The sequence below is a fragment of the Megalopta genalis genome, chromosome 2 (genome assembly GCF_051020955.1).
Source record: "Megalopta genalis isolate 19385.01 chromosome 2, iyMegGena1_principal, whole genome shotgun sequence".
Lineage (NCBI taxonomy): Eukaryota > Metazoa > Arthropoda > Insecta > Hymenoptera > Halictidae > Megalopta > Megalopta genalis.
This window is the reverse complement of record NC_135014.1, coordinates 17,271,192-17,293,733: the sequence shown is the minus strand read 5'-3', so window position 1 is coordinate 17,293,733 and position 22,542 is coordinate 17,271,192. Positions and strand designations below refer to the sequence as shown.

Genomic DNA, 22,542 nt, shown 5'->3' with positions numbered 1-22,542 from the left:
ATATTAATAACATTGATAACATTAATAATATCAGTAATATTAGTAGTATTAGTAATATTAGTAATAATAGTAACATTAGTGATGTAAGTAATATTAGTAATATTAGTAATATGAGTAATATTAATAATATTAGTAATATTAGTAATATGAGTAATATTAATAATATTAGTAATATTAGTAATAAGTAATATTAGTAATATTAATAATATTAGTAATATGAGTAATATTAGTAGTATGAGTAATATGAGTAACATTAATAACATTGGTCACATTAGCAATATTAGTAACATAATTACCAATTATTATACATAAACAATTATATTAGTAATATAATTACCAATTATTATACATAACTAATTATATTAGTAATAGAATTACCAATTATTATACATAACCAATTATACTAGTAATACAATTACCAATATAATTAATAACATTATTAGTAACAGTACTAGTAATATGATTATAATAATAACATAAGCAATTTTCAGTAATAGCAATATCCTGTCCCACATATCCATTCACAATTCTCTGTTATATAATCAAGTTTTTAACTCCTACACACAGCTCCGGCCTGTAAAAGTTTAATCTCTTGATCGTGTAGCCAATTCGCCAAGCTTTCCCCCAACCATAAACAACAAAAAGTCTTCAGCCTACGATCAGTTACCTCCCCTAAATTCGCTACGATAACTAGTCAACCAAATCTAGCTCGTCCAGCCATATAGACTTCCACGAAGAAGATGACACCGGAGCCGATCAAGCCAGCAAGCAGCAGCAAAAACGTGAGCGAGTAATGGCTCAGAGTGAGTATGATCTTCCTCTTCTCGTTCTTCAGCTTCCGCCTCATCTTCGCGATCGTCAGCTTGAGCAACGTCTTCTTGATCCAGAAGTCGGGGAGCCCGGCCTCGTTCAGCCTCAGCAAGACGAAGTTCACCCGTTCTGCATAAGGCGATGGTGACCGCATGACATAGGACACGCGATAGTTCATGGGAAACTCGTCGACCACGTAGATCAACGGGTTGCCATCCTTGTCGTAGTACGCGTAATCGCCGAGCAGCATGCTGTAATACCTGGTAATGGCGATTTTATTATCGTACGCGACCAGAGCTTTCGTCTCCCTCCGCGTGCAGATCACGTGGATCATCTGTTGGAGCTTCGTGCCGACCGGCGTGTCGTCCAAAAAGGCTGTCTTCAGATTCGCGTATTTGGTGATCAGCATTTTTTCGGAGCCTATCACGTCCTCCAGCGTGCGCAGCTGAGGATAGTGGAAGGGCTTGCTCAAACTGGAGACCAGACCGCTTTGATAGACGCCGTTCACTATGAGTCCGAAGAACAGCGTGCCGGCGAGCAGGAACCTTTGCGCATGGGTCTCTTCCCTCGGGAAAGGATAGCAGAGTTGTTCGACGAAATGGAAGAACTTTAGCATCGGCTCCGGCATTTCCGGTGGTCCTCTTCTAGGCTTCGAAGCCATCGGCGAGCCATCCGCCATCTCGTTCAGGTGTCTCCTAGATTCATCACAGAGAGAACTCATCCCAACCTGCTCAGCCACCTTTGTCCGACGATGTGCCGGGCTGACACTCTTCAAGAAACGCCACAGCAAAGTGACTAGAACGTTGTATATCATCAGCACGGCCCACAGGTCCTTCTCGAAGGGCATGAACGGCATGTAGGCTTTAGGCACCAGGCCGGAATCCGGCGACAGGAAGCACAGCTTGTCCTCGTACATGGAGGACGTGAACTGGAACTTCGTGTGTCTGGGATACTGCTTGACGAAGAACCCGGTGATCACCATCTCCGCGTTTCCGTTCTCGATCTCTTTCAGCGACTTGTCGAAAGGATCGTTCATCTTGCAGGCAAATTTCCTCATGAAGTTCATGCGGAACTTACACTTCAGGGCGTCCTCCAGGGCGTAAACTACGTATCCGTCTACCTTGAACAGTTTCAGCCGGTGCTGATCGTCGTAGCCGATCCCCGACAGCAAGGATTCGAAGACTAGCACGTTCAAGGGATAGTTGTTCAAGTTATGAAAGGTCTCAAACAAGCGAGTGTTTTCGTTCAGTATCTCCTCTCGTGCTTCGACAGGCTTCAACGTCGTCACACGATTCTCTTCAGGGTGATTCGAAGACACGTTGAAGACGGGGCCCTTCGTCGCGGCAGATTGAAAACACAGCTTCCTAACGTCTCCAAATTCGCCATCTTTGATCTCGAACGGTCTAAACCCAACGAGACAGCGAAATTTATCGCGCAAAGACACGATCATGATTCTGTAGACCCTGTGTTTCCGCCACAGCGTCTTCAGCAAGCCTCTCCAGTCCAGCGTGACTTTTCTGCTCGTAATGAATATCAGATACTGATTGCTGCTCTTCCAAAGTCCCGGCTGCCAATAGATGTACGCGTAGAGGTTGTATAGATCTCTCGCGAAGATGATCCACGTGAGCTGCGTTCGATTCGACAGGGTCTCTGTCGATGACAGATCCCGGAACATGACCTTGAAGGCCTCCATCGAGCTCTCGTTGACGTATTCGAGCAGGAAATCGACGAAGCTCGAACGAAATCTCGGCAACACCACTGACAGCGTTAAGGGACGGAACTCTGGAGACTTGTTGATGAAACTTAGGATCCTCTTCAGGTTCTCGGTCTCTTGGTCGATCGAGGGACCGGCGGCTGCCATGAAATAATGCAATCTGTTGTGCAGAGAGGCGATTCCCAGAGGCGACGCGGACCGTAACTGAACCACCATGCAAAACAGTATCGAATACATCAATGACGTCTTCATGGTCCCGCGATGCTCGTGGCGACGACGTCGGCGAAACAGTACGAGAGACGTTTGTTCACATCGTTCGTTTGGAGCGATCTTCTTGTTGCACACGTTATGGTTCTAGTAGCTCGTTTCTAGTTGACGACGATAAAGAAGCATTGCCACGTTATTCCAAGATGTTACGCTCCTCTTCGTTGCTTCGTTTGCAGCTTTAGTGTTCGCGTTAATGTTATTATGTAATGTTAGTATTTGGTTGATCGTATTCTTGACTGGAAATATTATTCTATAACTTTTGGAGATCGCGAAATTGTTATTATCATTGTGTTCTCTTCATGACCTCTCTTTTATGATTTCAATAAATAAGCACGGTTAAGCTGATATTAGTTTATTCACTCTAAAACCACAAAATATTGTACTCCCTTTAATTCTTCATTCGGAATCTTAAATAACAGCTTCGCAACAAGCTCGGTGTCTCGTTGAATTCCGTACATACTCCTCCGCAACAGTGATCCGGTACCAAAATGGCGGTGTCCCCCGATTTCCGGCCCCGGTCGTCGCGAAACGAATAAACAAAACGTGGGTATTCAGCAACGGCTCGCCGGAAGCGAGCTATAGTGATATGAATGCCCGTCAGATCGGAATCTAAGCAGAGGACTCGAAACCTCGAACCAATCGATAGCGACTGTAGAGACGCCTCGGAACACGAAACTGTCATAAATCACCTGGTTCGACGCTCCTCGGGGGCTATAAAAGGAGAGCCGGCTCGAGGCTCGAGCACAACGTTATCCCTCATTTTCCCGCGAACTCCGCGATAGAAAACACAGACAAACGACCTGCTGCTTCGCGCGGCGAATCTCGAAACAACCGGCTATCGACGAAGCCGCGAGACCGTACGATGACGCCGCGAAACGGAAGGATGGTATCGTTAGCTTCGGCAACTTCGTAGGCTTCCAGGTAACTTCGCGTCGGCGTAGTCGACGAATAGAATATTTAAACCCTCGGGGAAGCGCTGAAAAAAAGCATAGAAAAATGTACATTGTAACGCTGTAAGGACATTTTAATATTACATCGTTGCTATCTCTATTATCAGACTTTCGCGTCTACTTCAAAACAAAAAAAATTTTCTTTCACAGAGAATTTTGTACGGAAGAAGTTTGCACGGTATCATGAAGAAGAACGAAAGCATCCGCAACGGATCGCGAACGTGCGTTTAATCCTCCGCGAGGAGGGCCATTTAACTTCACATTTTTCTCCATCAACGTCCTTTTTCTTCTCTTCATCAGGAGACACCGCCATTAAACTCCATTAGCTTATCGCCCTATTAATCTAATTACTGAAATTCTTCCTGCACAAAGTTCACGGGCTGGTCGTTGCAACTGTGTTTTCAGCATAACCGCGATATCAACACTGTGCTTCCCTTCTCCGAAGGATCTTATACAGGGTGATCCGCCGAAAAGCTGTTACTAAGCAATATCTCCATTATCATTAACGATACTTAGAAATACTGGAGAATCAAATTGTACAGTTCGAAGGGACCACGATTCTTCGAGAATGAAAATTTTTTTAATATATTGATCAGATTCTTTCAATTAAAATGAGACCAAACACGATATGCTTTAGACCATATTTATTTATTATACGAGCTTGAACGTTTCTGATTGCAAACAAATTAAGTGATTCATTGGAATAATTGCTTGTGTCAACATTAACCCTTTGCACTCGAGCGGCGACTTTGAGGCACCACTAAAAAATTGTTATATCACGTTCCAAGATAAGTTTTATATTATGTAAGTTCAGGTTTAAAAAATTGTTAAAAGTGTAACCGTTGTATAAGTCGCAAGACTCAATTTCATATGCATAAAATGCACTTTGTTATATCAAATGGAGATACTATAAGACAGGAAAATTATTTCGGAGTTACAGTTAAAATGATTTCGAGCGCAGAGTTCAATTGAACGATTAAGAGACTTAATCTAACAGACACAGTAATTTCTCCCTAATTCGCGCTCAGATTGCGCACAAAAATGGACAGTTTGAGAAGAGGTGATACGATTATTTGAGCCTTGCGGCTCGTTTCTTTTTATATTGGGTTGGCAACTAAGTAACTACCGATTTGTTCGACGAAATAAAAAATTTTTTTTACTTGGAACGAAGTTTAATCTGTAATGTATTTTCCATTTTGTTCGATGACCTTTTGCCATCTCTCCGACAACTTGAAAATTCCACGCTCGTAGAAAGTCTGATCCTTTTCGGCCAAAAACTGAGTTAAGTGAGATTTTACAGCGTCATCATCGTTAAAAGTTTTACCACGAAGGGAGTTGTCCAGGGATCGAAATAAGTGGTAATCCAATGGCGCGAGATCAGGACTATATGGTGGGTGTAACATCGATTCCCAACCAATGTCCATCAATTTTTGCCGAGTGGACAAAGACGTGTGCGGCCTAGCATTGTCCTTCTGGAAAATGACACCTTTACGATTGACCAATTCTGGTCGCTTTTCCTTGACCGCTGCATTCAATTTGTCCAGTTGCTAACATTCACGGATAATAAAAAATAACATAATAATAATAATAATAATTTTATAATACAACATTTACGGATATCATAAAAATGGGAGTGAGAGACATCTATAACTGAAATCGGCAATTACTTAGTTGCCGACCCAATAGTTGTTGACAATCGGTGACTATAAAAACAAATAATCGTATCTTCTCTTTCCAGATTGTCCACTCTTGTGCGCAATCTCACCGCGAATTAGGAAGAAATTATTGCACCTTGCTGGTTCCACGAACGAATATCTCACCTTTCTTCGAGGATTCACACTACATCCGGCGATGAACGAACATCCGTTCGGCTGGCGCGACGTCCCTCTGCTGAAGTTCCTCTCGGAGACATAAAGGCGGAGTTTCGCCGGAGTTTTTCTGTGCCCCGCGGATGTTTGCCCCGAGCATTTCGAGGGGACGTTTATACCGTAATTTGCGGGGCCCTCGACGTCAGCCGCATGACAAGTCATTAAGTCGAGAATTGTTGCTCCGGACATTGCCGGACAATCACGCGGCCGAAACGAGCCTGTTTTCATACCTCACCCCTAATTCCCGGGGACTATTCCTCCTTAATCACCCTTTCATTTCCACCCTTTATTTTTTCTACCACTTCTTCCTTCGATGGTGTTTCCTCTGTGCTCGATTCCGAAGTTTCTCCCTCGCCTGCGACTCGATATAATTACTCCGTATAGTTGTTGCGGGGTTCGACTTCGTACAATTGTAATTGGGCCATGACTCTTTACGTGGACAGAGATTTTACAGGATTTATGGAAAGAAATTGGAATTATATCGATCTTTAGGATTCATGAAACGCGTAGGCTATCGAGACGTGTACATTTGAACTGCTGTAACTTCGTGAAAAGAAATCGTACTGCAATCTTTCTTAGCTGATTTTAAAACACGAAGTCACTACTTTCGCATTCTTAATCGTTCGTTTCTATAGAAAATAATGTTTACCTTGTTGCCGCGAGTGAAATGGTGAACGCAACATATTCTTCATACGCAAAAATTACACAAATATAAATATCTGCACTGACCTGGAAACATTTTTGTAGAAACTGAAATCATTGTGGATTTCAAAATTGAAGCCTCCACTTTGCAACGAACTATTAAAATCTATTATACGAGTTTTTTTCGTCGTTTTAGTACACTTTGAATGACAAGCGGGCCGCCGATTGAAGTCAATAACTTTCGTAACTTAATCAATAATTTACGATATAACGAAAATAAATATAGGGCATTGCGGCGGAGATGATCCGCCATCTTGCGTTGCCGGTTGGTATACAATTTCCGCGGATTACCTGATAAAATGACGTTTCATTATACCCTGGAGCACAATATCCTTTGAGAACGAATTTTCTCGCTTACCTTTGACGGTTTAAACAAACTGTCGAAAAACAGGCGAGAGAAAATCGGTCACGTTAATTCCCGCGCGCGCTCTGAAAATACTTTTATTTAATTCAAGTTGCTTACAGTTGCGGATCTGCAGCCGAGCCGGATATCGTTCCCCTATTCAATTAACAGTGAAACGCCGGTTTTCCAGTCGGTGCCGCGTCAGAACATTTCGTTGCCGCTTTTATCGCCGGTTAATTAATAAATTTTGCTACCGGTCGCTCGGCGACACTCTTCGCAATTTTGATTTTAATTAAAGGCGTGGGGTGACACCCGGCGCGTTAATTAAATCTGATTTATCGTTCGACCATCTAAGTCACTTAGCGTGCATTCATATCGCAAGTTTGGGGCCTGCCCAAGATGACGAAGCTGCAGAATTAGCTATTCGAATCTCCAAACGTGAAAGTAATCCTCCCTGCTAGCTACAATTAATTTCCAGAAAGTCACGGCTCTCGGAGGTTTTTCATTAATAATATTATACTGCAATGTACGCTCCAGACTAAATTATATAAATATGAATGGATATAAAGTTATTTATGCGCTGTGGAAGTTTAATCGCGCGGCTGCTGGCGAACTTTTAAATCAACAGATTATAGAATTATCCGCGTGTAACTGTCTCGCCATTTTCATAAATAATTCTTTTTAAATATATAAATGCGAGCTGAACGGATCTTCCGGTGAAAGAATCAATTGTTCGGTTCCTCTTTGCATAAAACCCATTGGACGAATTAATCGAGCACATTTCGTATCATCGAGGGCACCTTTTTGTAATTCGATCATTACTGCCTGTACCTGTAGAACAATTTGTATGGTAATTTACAACTTTAGCGGAGCGATCTGGGATTCGGAATTTGTTGAACATTGGAAACCATTTAGGTTTATCGTTCGCGGTATCATCGAAGTAAGACTAAAATCGTCACGTGGTTCGATTTATTATTGTCTGATACATTTAATCTGTATAAACAATTAGAAGAGTTGAAATAATAGAAAAATATTTCAATTTCGATAATCATATTTCTTTTCCGTAAAGATCAGCATGCTCCTGATTGTTTAGAAACTGAACATGTGTGTGTGTGTGTGTGTGTGTGTGTGTGTGTGTGTGTGGTTTCAAAGTAATATAATAACTGAGGAATTAGTTAGATAACAGATGAAAGTCGTGACATATCCTTCAATTTCAGTATTGGTTCGTAACTTCTTCGGTATCTGTTAGAATGAATTTTTCCTTATAGTACATAATATGCTGCCTATTAACCTAATCATTACTGCAACCGCATATCTAAAAATGGCTGCGATGTCTTGCGAGCTTCTCAGTTCTATTGTTCTCCGTAAACAATGTTACGCTTTGCATAATATCAGATCCCCTAATAACAAGTCTCATCTGTTTGCCAATCTAAAAAAAAAAAAAGTAGAAATCAATAATGACATTATATCGTTACTTTACAGAAGCGATACGTGCATTTACAAAGATAAATAAGACATGTTCCATTTCGTTACCTGTCGATAAAGCAAGTTTTCAACTCTCCGCCGACTCCAACTCGCTCATAAATTAACGCTTCGATCAATTACAAACAAAAAGTAACTTCAAATAACCTCAGGAACCCCTCATATTCCAGAAGTAACATAATTTTGGGACGCCACGTAGATGAAAATTTGTAGAAAATAATAAATATATATATAATAATAAATAATAATAATATAAAATATATAATAAATAATATATAAATAAATATATAAAATATATAATAACAAATATATATATAAAATAATAAATAAAAATATTCTTTAAAATCTAGAAGGTTTATAATGCATCCGATCAATAAAGCACAAAGGATTCGAGAACAATTGAAGAGAGCTGCGTTACAATCGGGTTTACTATCAGTCGAGACGATAAGCGTTAAGAAAAGTAAAAGCAGAAGAGAGTAAGGAGGAAAGGTGACAATGTCGTCGTTCGTCAGCTTTATTATATTTTCTCTTAACGATAAGCGTTAAGAAAAGTAAAAGCAGAAGAGAGTAAGGAGGAAAGGTGACAAAATGTCATCGTTCCTCAGCTTTATTATATTTTCTCCAGACGGCAGCGATAGCCGATAAGAGTGCGAATCGCGGCGCGTGTTCTCGCCCAAACGAGTTCGTCCCACGGCGATTCCTAGATGCGATCTGAGCGCGAGGATCAGCCGATCGGAATCCGTGACGAGGTCGCCGATCGTAAAATCGGGGGAGGGCATTCGAGTCAACAAGCCCCGAAGGCTATCAGCCAGCAAGATTTCTTCGGCTAAAGGCTGAACTGTCTCGAAAAAAGCCGCGCCGGGCCGCGTGCAAATTTGGGATCAGGGCAAACAAAGCGCGATCGCTTATGCCTCTTCCGATAATCCACGGTATCTTTGAGTTCGAGTTTACAGGACTCGATATCCCGGTGGGAATGATGCGGATTTTGTAGGATCGACCGTTTAGCTAAGAAACCGCTGGATCTTCGAGTATATTACACTCGCACTTTTTTAAGGAAGTTATGATCTCTTTGTGTACATTTTTCCGCGAGAAAGATTATCCTTCACTTCAGGAGATTTGTTTAGCATTTTTTGCAAGTTTGAAGATCTTTGCTTTTGTTACGTCATTCATGTATGGGAATTATTTGCTAAAATTTGACAATTAATTTATATCTTTGAAATTTCATTAGGTCTCGAGAAGCATAAGAATGTTGGAACTGTGATTGATGTTATACGATTGAACTTTTCAAATCTCATTTCATTAAATAAAATGCTTTAACTTTATGAATCTTACTTATGGTAAGAGCACCATTGAGAGTGTAGCACGTAGCAAAAATTTGTGATTTTCTTTGCAACACGTGTGCGACGATAAAATGTGATTTGTACTCGAGCGAACAGACTAAGAGAAAATTGTTGAGATCGGTGGATTTATAGAGGTCGCGAGTTGCTTCGACTTTTTGCAACAATAATTTTTGTTGTGTAATTTAGTACAGGTGACAAGCAATCTCTTTCTGCAGCGGATCGGAAATGGAAAACCGATAATTCGCGCGGCTGCTTGTAACCGCAGCCTTGACCCTCGTGTCCCGTTCATGTGTCTGTGCTTTCTCCATGTGTCTGTGCTTTTCCAATGAAATCGGATTAAAATTAAGACCGAATTAACGAACCGCGACGAATAGATCACAGATCTTTATGCAAGTGTCAATTTTTATGGATCATTTTGTTGATGATAGAATGAGAAAGCAATACTAGTGTAATTAGAAAATTCTTAGAACGATAATGTCGTACGTTTTAGTTAACCCTTTGCACTCGCATGGTGACTCCGAAGCACGATTAAAATTATTATATCACGTTCCAAGGTAATTTTTATATTATCACAAAGTTTAGTTTTAAAAAGATTATTAAAAGCGTAACTGTTGTAATGAATCGCGAGATTCAATTTCAGATGCATAAAATGCACTTTGTCATATAAAATGGAAATACTATAAGCCAGAAAGATTGCTTTAGATTCACAGTTGAAGCGGCTTCGAGTGCAAAGGGTTAATCCAAATGTTCTCTTGTATTTGTAAAATATTATTATTAATTAGGAACGATATGTTGTTCACGCATGAAATTAGGAAAGTTTGTTCATAACGTTGTTTCTGTTCTCCGAGGAAATTAATAGACGGCATTGAAAAAAAGTTCAATCTATTGCTTCGGCTTATCTTTGCACGTGAAACAATTTCCTGTCCGTTGAAACAGCCGATGCGAACTATATCCTGTTTGAACAGTTAGTTCCCTGGGCTCCTTTTATCCTGGAACATAAAGCACTATAACATCGAAGTCTCATGATTCGACTGCGGATCTTCATGCAAAATAAAAATTGTCTGCATCAATTGCAAGACGTAGAAGCCAAGTGCAATCCCGTTTCTGTTCCAAATAATTTTAATAAGTTGTAATTAACATGTCAACATTCTTAGTTTCTTTTTATTTTTTCACTATTCTATATTTCACTTATATAGATATTTTCCATAAATGCATAAAAAAAACCCGCGGTCTACTCATGACCATTTTTTAGAATGAACAAAGCGTTGTTAGATAAAATTAACAATTCCACTGTCGTTTAGTCGTTTTCTGCAAACGTTTTGGTTTAACTTCATGCAGTAAGACTCGAATGCACCCCGATTTTACAATCGGCGACCTCGTCAATTTTCTACTCCTCCGAAATTAATTATACTATTGCGTTTATTCTGCCCGTTTAAAATAAATAAATAATAGAAAAAAGAAGAAACAATTATCTAAAATATCTAAAATGCTTTGTTAATAGACTCTGTACAGAGAATTTTCAAAGTCCGTAAGACCTTTCTCGAGCATTCCGTTCCAACAAGATGCAACGTCCAAACTTTGATCGAAAAATGTAATTTATTCGCTCTAGATGATTTCGAGAGATGCATTTTTGGGAAGTGCATACCCGAAAGGGTAGAGATTGCATAATGCAGTAATGGAAGAATGTGTAATAAAATAGTATCTAGTCACTATTATATTATATTACTCGGTTTCGTGTAAATGCACTGCTATTCAATGAAACTGTCTCAAATGTAGAAGCAAACGAACATTAATTTGCTTTCTACAAATTGTTAAATCAAATTCCTGCGCTTCCCTCGCTCCTCTGTCTCTTAACTAGCCCCATTAAAGATGCCAAGAAACTCCCCCTTACAATCAAAGAACTTAATTTACTCGATCCAGATGATTTTCAAAGATGTATTTTTGGCATCATTCTCCTCCAAGTCTCTTCGATGGATCATCGAGCTTTCAAATCTCGGTCAGAAATTCTTCCAAACCATTAATTAATCGTCAAACCATTAATCCAAAATCTAAGAGGACCATCATTTTCCACGGTGCTCTTGACAACAGCTCAGAAATTCTACGACGATTTTTTTCATTATTCTCATACGACCCGCGATAAAGAGTTGCGAAGCTGTCGTTTTCGCTCGGAAGCCCTAACGACACCGATCTATATTCGAGGTCACGGAGCGATAATCTCGTCAAGGGGCAAGGTATTCAGGGTCGTGTGACAGCGGTGAGTTTGCCTCGAACGCAAATGGGTTGTAAAAAGAAACGCGAGCAGCATTATTTCGACCTGCAGAACACGAATGTTATTTTTACGGGCGTTGATGGAGGAACTATTTCACTCGAGAACGTCGATTGAGTGGAATGGCAGAGAACTTTTCACAGTGTTCACGATTTGAAATGATCTACTCGTGTTGTCAGTCGAGAGGAAACCGCTGACCGACAGTGATCGATCGGGCCCTGAGAATACTTGGCTGGAACGTCGCATTAAAAACGGATTTTTACGCGAACCTCTCTCGTTGATTCTAGAACCTTGTCTGCGAACAACGAGTCAGGCGAATGGGACAATTCTCATCCGAATAAATTATCTAATTCCTTGAAAAACGTAAAACTACGCAGCAGAGTACAGTACTTGGCCTTTTTTACAATGACCGGCTGTCATATGTTAATCGTATCACTAATAGTGCTTTCGTTTTCGTAAGAACTTTAGGGATCCTTTTACGTTCGAAACTTCATACAAGGTGTCCCAAATTTATGTTACTTCCAAGTTAAATTGATCAATTAAACTAGGGGTTCCTGAGGTGATTCGAGGTAACTTTCTTCTTTAGAAAAATTGTCTCCGAGGCATCGTTAACGAGTTATCGCCGAAAAACACTAACCAATGAGAAGCGAGCTCGGCTGCCGCGAAACGAAGCCCAGATTCGCTCACTGGCTCGGCCGCCTAGCGCCAACCAAGCGTTCACTTCTCATTCGTCACTGTTTTTTGTTAATAATTCGTAAACAAAACCGCGAATTGCATTTACGCAAAGGAAAAAGTTACCTCAAATGACCTCAGAAACCCCTCATTTCCCGAAAGTATCATAATTTTGAGACACCCCGTATAATTCATACGTACTATGTCACTTAGCTACCGATATTGTAGTCTCTTCAGCACAACATATTAAATTCATCTGCTTAAAAGGACTCAACACTTTGTTATATCTCATCAATTCTCTACTCCTCCGAAATTAATTATACTATTGCTACTACTATTATACTAATTATACTACTGCCCGTTTAAAATAAATAAATAATAGAGAAAAGAAGAAACAATTAGAAAAGATGTCTAAAATGCTTTGTTAATAGACTCTGTACAGAGAATTTTCAGAGTCCGTAAGACCTTTCTCGAGCAAGAACGGAACCATTCAACTCTAACTTCCTGCGCAAATCCAGAAAAGCCTGAGTCCTCTGTTCCGTGAAGCTTCTCAATAACTTCGGGAACTTCGTAACCAAGACGCAAAGTCATATCCAGTCTCCATAGAGTCTCCTAGGGGAGCGTAAATCGAAAACAGATCCTCATGCGTTCCCGCTTACCATTGCCTTAGATTTAATACGAAACCTGATGCACGGATGCACAACGACTCGATAATGGAACGTGCGCTCTTCAATATTTCATCCTGGGGGAATCGCACAAAGCGTTTCCATGCGTGGAGATAAAAAGAAATCGGCGGAGAAACAGAATTTCCTTCGGAGCGACGAGGAAAGCCGGGAGCGTTTCGATTTTTTTTACCGTTTCGATTCCGGCGTGCGGTTTCGACGAGAACTTTGACGCTCGGTCAAAAGACAAGCAGGTGGAATGCGTGATGTAGGGGGTCTTATTTTAGCGTACCTCTCGTAGGATATAAAAGTACTACTTTCGATACTCATCATCAATTAATTTCGAAGTACAGAGTGAATAAGATGGCAGTGGATAAAGTGAATTTAACCTTTTAGGCACGACGCGCCGCTATAGACGGCCGAACGACGAACAACAAGGGCCCACAGTCAAGGCCTGAATTTTTGCGGCAGTGAAACGTCGACTTCCGAACGAACGCGTCGAATAAATGATTATCCGCGAACGAGTCTCAGTGATCTTTCTTAATGTCCACAAGTGATTCGGATTATCAGTGATTAATTAACTGATCAGTGTTTGGTGACAGTGCAGTGTAAGTGAACCTCGCAAATAACCATACCAGAGGTTCCTCCAACAGTATCCCTCGAATGTTGCGGTCATCGACCTGAGATCAGCTGTTCGTTGTACGAGGTCAGTACGTACGTGTCAGCAAATGCATCCTCAACTAAATGGGTAAAGTTTCTTATCGATAATATTTTTCATATTTCTCTAAAAAAACAAATCCTTTACGTACCTTAACGCGATTATTTATTATTAAATCAGCTTTGCGAATCACTCGTTGAATTCTGTTCGGACACGGAATTATTTAAATTAAAATATCATTTACGAACTTTCTTAATCTTCACTGTACACCTTGCATAAAAATTTTCTGTGGTACACATAAGGTGTCATGCACACCAGAAAATTAAAACGGCTGTCACGGTTAAACTACATATTATTTCGAGTCCGAAAAATTAGTGAATATTCTTCAGACGTTCTAAAGCAAAGGCGAACACCGTTTTTCTTAAAAATATCACTGTTATGTAGTAAAAAAAATCCGGAAAGTTCTCGCTTCGTGATTTGTTCAATACTTCGAACGCGGCTCGAGTCCGTCCCCCGACCTTCTGTCAAAGCCTCGTGCTGCGGACTCTCTCGCGGACTCTCTCTCTCTCGCACCGTCACCTCTCATTGGCCAGTGTTTTTCGTTAATAACTCGTAAACAAAGCCGCGGATTGCATTTTCGCAAAGGAAAAAGTTACTTCAAATGACCTCAGCTACCCCTCATTTTCGGCTGTTAAAATAATTATGGAACACCCTGTAGAGGCTTTCGCGGATGTCATCTCTCTGGACGACGCGTCACTATAGTGGCTTACTCTAGTAGCTCACTCGATCATCGTTTGAATCAAATAATCGTCCTCATACGCATTGTTTCACACTTCTTTTGTCTTCGCATCGATTTACAATATACAGACTTATCTTAACGATATAACTGTTAGCAATATAACTGTATCTTAACAATATACAGACAGAATATACAGACACTCTGTGCAGTACTTATCAGACTCTGCCGTCCAGAGAAATAGCCTCGCGCAGAATTCAGCCGTACCTAAAAAGTTAAAACATTGCATGTGATATAAGTTCCAGAAAGGAAGCAACGCATCGGTTGCTTGTAAAAACTTCTGCGACACGTTGAGAAGTGAAGTTGTAAATGTGCGGACCTGCCGAAGATGGTTTGCCAAATTACGCTTCGGAGGTTTTAGCCTCGAAGAAGATCGTCGATCCGGGCGGACATCAAAGGTCTATAATGACATTTTGCGATCCACGTCGAGTTACCCGAAAGATGGCAACGAGTGGTTGCAAATAATCGATATTATATTACTGATTAAAATGTAAAATAAACGTTGTTGAAATGTTGGCTGGGAAACGTGGAATTTGTCACTGGCATTGCCGTATCTTTTAATAATATCCCGCTTCCGCGTTGCGTCGCGTTGCGTTTGTTTCCCTTTACGGCAGCGAAATTTCATTTGTACCAGCTGGCCCCGGCAAAGAAAAGGCAAGGCGGAACGGCGAATTATCGAATTATACAGCGCGCGAACGTGTCCGTAATAAACCGTTAGTTTCGCGAGCGATAAACAAATTATATCCCGTATCGTAATTTCATTTCGCTTCTAAACTGCTCGCCGATATTATCCCGCGCCGCGTGAGAATGTGGGCCGGCCGCGCACAAATTGAACAGAAATTAACATTCATCCAGGACTCCGAGTAAATAATTACCGTAGTTTCCGCACGCGCCGAGTGTGCTCGATTCTTTCGGTGAACGATCGGTTTTCATCGAGTGTTCGATTCGAGGGCACTGAAGGGAGACATTGGAAATAATGGTAACGGATAATCACGAGAGCTTGCGTTGACGGTGATTGACCAGCGCATTTTCGCGTTTATTTTGTTAACACGTTGAACGCCACGCCGGTTTTACAGAAATTGTCCGTGGCGCCGCGATGGATTTTCTTTTATTTGATACATATAATGTCGAAATATTATCTGCAACAGATAAGTTACAGTGTATAACCATGTTTGACATGTTAATTGCGACAGGGGTTACTGTTTGAATCGACGATGGTAATAATACAAAATTTTAGATATTGGCATCTGTTTGAAATTATATATATTTCTATCAATTTGGGCGCGCCGGTCACCACTGGCCCCCATGGCGTCACCGTCAAGTTAAGTGCCGGTCACCAGTGGCCCCCATGGCGTCACCGTCAAGTTAAGCGCCGGTCATCGCTGGCCCCCATGGCGTCACCGTCAAGTTAAGTGCCAGTCACCGGTGGCCCCCATGGCGTCACCGTCAAGTTAAGCGCCGGTCACCGGTGGCCCCCATGGCGTCACCGTCAAGTTAAGCGCCGGTCACCGGTGGCCCCCATGGCGTCACCGTCAAGTTAAGCGCCGGTCACCGCTGGCCCCCATGGCGTCACCGTCAAGTTAAGCGCCGGTCACCGGTGGCCCCCATGGCATTCAACGTGTTAACGAAGAGGCATCGTTTGAAACAAGAGAAAGAAGATATCGTACAAACACTTTCAACTTATTCAGATAATTAGAGAATTTATGAAGTTTCTGAGTGACTACCGTTTCGTACAAATTACTGCAGAAGACTTTTATTTTGCAATTACGCCCCGATGAGTTCTTCGTCGCCGACTGTTCTCGCGCACGAGGTAATAAAATTAGAACGGGGATAATAATTTAGAAGTCCGTGCCAATAAGAAGCACTCGCGAGGGACCGCTAGAAAGCAGGAAACACGCGCGCGTGAAATTCACGGATGCGAACCGTTCTCTGGAAAGAAAAACAACGGTGCTCCATTTAATCGTTCGATCGACGGGGATGTATAGTGTTTACGCAGCCCCGTGTCGCAAACATTCATTTTTCCGAGTGGAATAAAAATGCACGACCTCGTTCCGGTGAAGTACATTGTAAAATACGGCCAGTGCAAACAATGGCGGTGAATTAAGTATCACGAACGAGAGCCTGGACGGGGATGACAGGGGCGGGAGAATATGTCCCCGATTCATTAAACACTGTTGATACTTCACCGAGAGCTGAATTCGTCAGTTTTCCAGCGGTGCTTTCTCTGTCGCGGAATTAGTCAGCGGAGGAAATGGCGGTTTATTTCGGGCCGATCTGAAAATACGCGCACACGTCCCGCCCCAGAGGCTCAGTTCTCGAACCGACGAGATAGGACCATGGCTCTTAAAGACTGGCTGCTCTCAACGATCGCGATTACGATCTTGATAGGTACGTACCTGGCCAGAACACCTCGTGAAAATCACACCTGAACGGCCGTGTCCAGTCGCCGTACTTAACACTTCGTTTTCGGAGCGCTAAAAGCAGCCATTTTACTTTGCCCGAGAGAAATAACGAAAATACGTTTGCGCAGATTTCGAACGATTTTTATCGTATTGTGTGCCCGGAGTAATCCACGAATGTATGTCCGCAATCTTAATAATCGTAAATTGAAACATTTGCAAACAAGTCGAGCGTTAAATGAAGTGCTTCCCGGTGCCGGATCTCCATGAAAAGAGTGAAATTGCGGACTCTTCTCATTCGCATCCGTTCGTATCGACAATTTTATCCAAAGTTACCTGAACTCTAGATCTCGATAGCCAGCGTAAAGATCGACGTTGAACAATGATAATTTGTCGAAATAATTTGCTCACAGTGTGACTGATAAAATATGTAGTTCATTGTGAAAAATTCGTCTAGGCGACAAATTGTTAACAAAGCAGGTGCAAAAGTGTGAAGAAAAATTGATAATTAAGGTACAAGTTCTTGTTCGTTGTGTTTCGATTGTTTAATAAACGACGAGTGTCTTGTGTTAAACGAACTTCCTCTGCACATTCTTTTTGATTTTCATCTTTTCGGATGACTTTGGATTTATTTTTCGAAGCCGAGATGATTTCTATAGTTCCATCTACGTAGTATTCAATCTGTCACAAATGTCGACCTACTTGAATAAATGACGCTGTTCGATTTACAGTAAATTCTCTCTAATTGACGCACGGATTATATACAAAAATGATCAATTTCGGAATATATCCGTCAACTCCTCTTCCCAAATTGTCCATTACGTTATTCGTAAAGACATGCAAAATAAATCACAAACATAAACGGATAATTTTCCTTCTTCTCGAATTTGTTTAATTTTATCTAAAAAATTAATCGACGCCCCTAAACGATGCGATCTCGTAGCTTTGCCCTTAATTGTTGCACTTTAAAAGCTGCGTAGACTGTTGCGGCCGATATTGTATTATTTTGAGATATATATATATATTATATATATCTATATATAATATAATAATATATATATTATTATATTATAATATTATTATATATAATATATATATATATTATTATTATTATTATTTTGAGATATATAATATATATATATATTATTATTATTATTATTTTGAGATATATATATTTCTTGAGATAACACAATGTCGGTGAGTTTAGACTGCCTCAGAAAATATAGTCTACTATTTATTTTTCAAATACCTGATTGACACTCCAAAAAATCGAATAAAATAGAAATATCTCTTGAGAAACCCTAACAAACCATGAGTTCTAAATTTAGAACGGTGTAAGTGTCGAAAGTATGAAGGCAAATATAATAATGCTTCCAGAAGCGATATTGTCACCACTTTTGGGACGTAACTTTTACGAGTAACTGTTTCTTGACATAAATAAATATCCGTTTCCTTCGGTCGCGGGGGAGCAACCGAGAACAGCAGACCGCAGCACTCGTCCTAAATTCTCTGTTTCCGGAAAGCTCCGGATCATTTCAGCGTACGCTCTATGTTAATTAATTGTGTTTTCGTTTCCGCCAGGAATATCATCCGTCTCTGCTTGGAACCCGGATATACACCGGTACGTATTCCATTGTAGCATCTTTGTGAACGTTTCGCGAGACGAGAACAATTCAAGATTCGTTATAGAATATTTTACGGGTACTAGAATGAAAAGAATAATGAGAGATATATGTATATAGAATTTAAAAATGGAACTCGCTTTGCAATTTAATTGCTTCATCAACCCTTATGTAATGTATGATGCATTAACCTATTTCTCTTTCCATTATCACATTCACTTCCAACGTCATACATGTGCGATGTTCACGATCTTCTGCTCCCCATCAAACTAATTTGATGAACGTTGACATTATATGTAGGGTAATAATCAGAAAGTCTAATAACATCTGTTTGTATAATTATCGTAGTATTTTATAAAAGGATGTACACTACATTTAACGAAACACTTCAACAGGGTAGGTATACCACGATAAAGCGATGGAACTGATCGAGTTGATAAACATTTCTTAACCCTTTGCACTCGAATGGTGACTCTGAAGCACCGCTAAAATTTGTTATATCACGTTCTAAACTAATTTTTATTACATTAACGAAGTTTAGAATTTTTTAAAATTGTTAAAAGTGTAACCGTGGTGTAAGTCGCAAGACTCAATTTCGCACGCATAAAATGCACTTTGTCATATAAAATGAAAATACTATAAATCAGAAAAATGGTTTTAGATCTGATATTTTGCACTCACAATGTTCTGTATATGGAATCCTGAATTGTCTCCGATTAAAAACGATATGAAACAAAGCCATGCACATTTCATTCTTATAGTCTTGACACTTTATTATCCGGAAGCCTTACAATGAGGCCTTATAATAGACCTTTTAATGGCTGTGCTGTATGTGAAAGAAGCTCGGCAATTTTCTTTTCAATAATAGTTCGAAAAGAAGTTGTTACATCATATTATTCCAAATAATTTGTTGGATTATCAATGAAATTGCTGTCGCTTTCTAACTATTATTTCTTTTTAAAACTCCCAATTGCAGATCTTCGTCTTTAATATCACTATTCGAAAACTGCCGGTAGATAAAATGTTAAGGGTTTTCTATCCAAAGAGATCACATTCAGACAATATAGCACGCAACCGTTCAAATTCGAAGACCCTCGACCCGAATACTACAACCTGGCAATTCTTGCGGATCGTTTTTCATCCAACGAGAAAAATTCCAGACAATGGATCGCGACCGTCCGAATTCGAGGATCCTCGATCTGAATCTTAAGAAGCTCCGGTTGCAGTTTCCTTTGCGGTCGCCGGTACGAAATTGTTTCAGTGTCTCGTGGAAAGTGGAGAAGACAAATGACAGAGACGCCTGAGACGTGATAAAATTTCATATCCGTGACCAGGTCCCTCTATTTTCCCATTGTTGAAACGCGCGGAAACGTTGCCCAACAAAACGAACAGAAATCCTTATATCGTACTCCCATTCGAGTTACTGATTAAAAACACCGACACTGTTTCTACAGCTCGAATTACGCATGGATTATGAATTAATCGGTCGCCAAATCAACGTCCGTCGAAATCCGATAACATCGAAATATTTCATGCCGTGACGCGGAAAATAATCCGAAATCTCATCTCGTTGATTATTCTGTTAATCGCAACGTTTTTCCTTTTTTTATCCCGCTTGCGTTCCTCTCGCATCCCCTTGCAAAAACCACGGAAAAATATATGTCTCTTGCAATCAATTTGGTAAAAATGCTATTAACTCCTTGTTTTATAATAAATCAAACTCGTGATGAAGAATTTTGGACAGAATCGGACAAACCGCGAATTGATGCTCGTTTAACTTCACAATTTAGCAATAAAGATTAGATAGCCATTAGAGAAAGATTAATACGTTGACTGGCTGCTAATAACTTCAAAAGTTCCACAAAAACGAAGGAATTATTTAGTGAAATAAAAATTGAGAAATTATGATGATGATGATGATACAGATCTTTGTGCAAAATAGAAATGTTGTGCATCAATTGTGAGAAACTAATTAAGTTGGTCAGAAACTAATTCCTTTTTCGGTAAATATTGCAACAATCTCGTCAAATTCTTTTAATGTTCCATCTGTTTCGTGTTCCACCTAGTTATTTGTGTCATAAATGCATAAAATCCGCAGTCTAACGATGATAGTCAATAATTCTCCAATCTTCTCGCATTTTGCATAGAAACACTGAATAAATTGCTCAAAAATTGATTTTTAAAGAAAAAGACGATTGAATCAGCATCGCTAAAAAAGACGGGGGGTTGAATAGCTACCAATTAGAATTGTTCACCAGAAAATTAGAATATAGAAGGACATTATCGAGAAGAAACCATCATCGAATTTGTAGTCTCGAAGTAAACCCGTGCTTACATTTCGACTAAACCCCAGCGAATCACGATCTAATCACATTTTTCTCGGCAGCTACGAAAGCTACGACCTGGACAGAGGTCCGGTGTTCTACGAAGCCTATTATCCGGACAATAACGACGAGTCCCATGGAAATTACCAAGAGAAACGGTACTTCGACCGCGAGGCGGTCCTGGAGAAGACGTACCAAGTTCCGTCCCAGCATTTGTCGTACCCGGAAAGGACCGTTCGACTGGGGATCCCGCAGGACCAAGCAGGCGATCCTCCGCAGGAGGTTCGTCTACCGACGGAGACACGGGACCAGCCTCTGGACATCAAGGAGATATCGAACCTGGCCAGACGAGCAATCTCCCGCGACCTGGAGAACTGGAACACGCTGGAGAACTATCTGGACCGTGCCAAATACCAGGATTCCCCGTATCGTCGGAGGATCGTGATTCCCGAGCCGAGGTACGGGGCCCAGGAACCGAATCGAGGGATTGGAACGGGTCCGCAGAACACGTTCGAAGATCGACGAGACTTCAGCCGCGACTTGTACGAGGAAGTTCGAGAAGAACCGTTTCGAAGGGTGCCGGAAGCGATGAGGAGAGTATCCGCCAGGGATCTAACTGGAAGGGACGCCGTGGAGAACTTCGGATCGGTTCGGTATCAAGATCAAGATCCCGAGGACGTAGCCAGGCTCCGAGGAGCGAGAGACAGCGTGCCGTTGATGAGAGACACGCAGGATCAAAGGGTCGCGGACTCTTTTCCGCCGGAGAACATCTTTGCCCCGCGTCCTCAGGTTATCAATTACATCTTCTCGAAGAAACCGATTGTATCTGCGGAGAGTGGTAATCAGATTGGTTCCGAGACGAAGGAGGAGAAGCCCTTGCCTAGAAATTATGGGGATAATCTTATTCAAGAGGAGATGAAGAAGCAAGAGGGGAAGGATGTGAAGGTCACTTCGATCGAGGTCAGCGAGGTGCCCAGACACAAGACCAGGCATCATCATGGCGAATGGCCGAAGCGGGATTATTCGAAACGGCAGCAGCAGTGAAGATCCACAATTGAAGTTATTATAATTATCTGCTAGGAGATTAACGCTGAGGAGAAGTTTCAGGGGCCTGAGTCTTGGGGGTTGTACGGGGTTGGTTGCTGTGAACAAGACTGGAAGGGTGACTTTGCGCCTAGTGGACAAAATGGGGGGAAATTAATGTATGATAAAAAATTTGTATCGCATTTGATATTGTGTTGAAATTGCAGTGGTTTTTTGTGTTCATACAGTGAGATCAGTGAGGAGGAAATAGTTAATTGGTTTATCGAAGTTATTGAGAGACCCTACCTATCTCCTGCTTTGATTGCTTTATGTCTACGTCGCTTTTTTGTAAGAGAAATTTTCCTACGGAAAGAGTCTTCAAGCACCTGTGGAAGCAGTTCGAAATAATGAGGAATGAGGGAAGAGATAAAGGGTGAGATAACGGGATCACAAAATGGAAGGTAGGAATAGAAAAAGGATCACTATGAGATACGAAGAAAAGATAACGACCAGAGGAGATAGAATATTTAGGACAGTAGGGATCTATTATAACGGGATTTAGGAAGGAATTTTCAAAGGTCTCCTTGCCCTTATGCCATGCAAATAAAATTTATTTATTATTATATAAATGTAGAACAGATGAC

The 22,542-nt window shown here is 40.9% G+C and overlaps 2 protein-coding genes and 1 long non-coding RNA gene across 3 annotated transcripts; 1 reads left to right on the top strand and 2 right to left on the bottom strand.

Moving 5' to 3' along the window:
- Positions 1-299: 299 nt before the first annotated feature.
- Positions 300-3,763, bottom strand: LOC117219246 (uncharacterized). Its single transcript, XM_033468229.2, has 2 exons — positions 3,481-3,763; positions 300-3,367 (listed from the first exon to the last, which is right to left on the bottom strand). The coding sequence occupies exon 2, from the start codon at positions 2,774-2,776 to the stop codon at positions 695-697; it is 2,082 nt and encodes a 693-aa protein (XP_033324120.2). The 5' UTR covers positions 2,777-3,367; positions 3,481-3,763; the 3' UTR covers positions 300-694.
- Positions 3,764-13,393: 9,630 nt separating this feature from the next.
- On the bottom strand, positions 13,394-14,126 carry LOC143263840 (uncharacterized). Its single transcript, XR_013037165.1, has 2 exons — positions 13,886-14,126; positions 13,394-13,816 (listed from the first exon to the last, which is right to left on the bottom strand). It is a non-coding gene; the product is annotated as an uncharacterized LOC143263840 (long non-coding RNA).
- Positions 14,127-16,457: 2,331 nt separating this feature from the next.
- Positions 16,458-22,173, top strand: LOC117219303 (uncharacterized). Its single transcript, XM_033468341.2, has 3 exons — positions 16,458-16,918; positions 18,511-18,550; positions 20,938-22,173. Exons 1-3 carry the CDS (start codon positions 16,867-16,869, stop codon positions 21,917-21,919), a joined length of 1,074 nt encoding a protein of 357 aa, XP_033324232.2. The 5' UTR covers positions 16,458-16,866; the 3' UTR covers positions 21,920-22,173.
- The last annotated feature ends 369 nt before the right edge of the window (positions 22,174-22,542 follow it).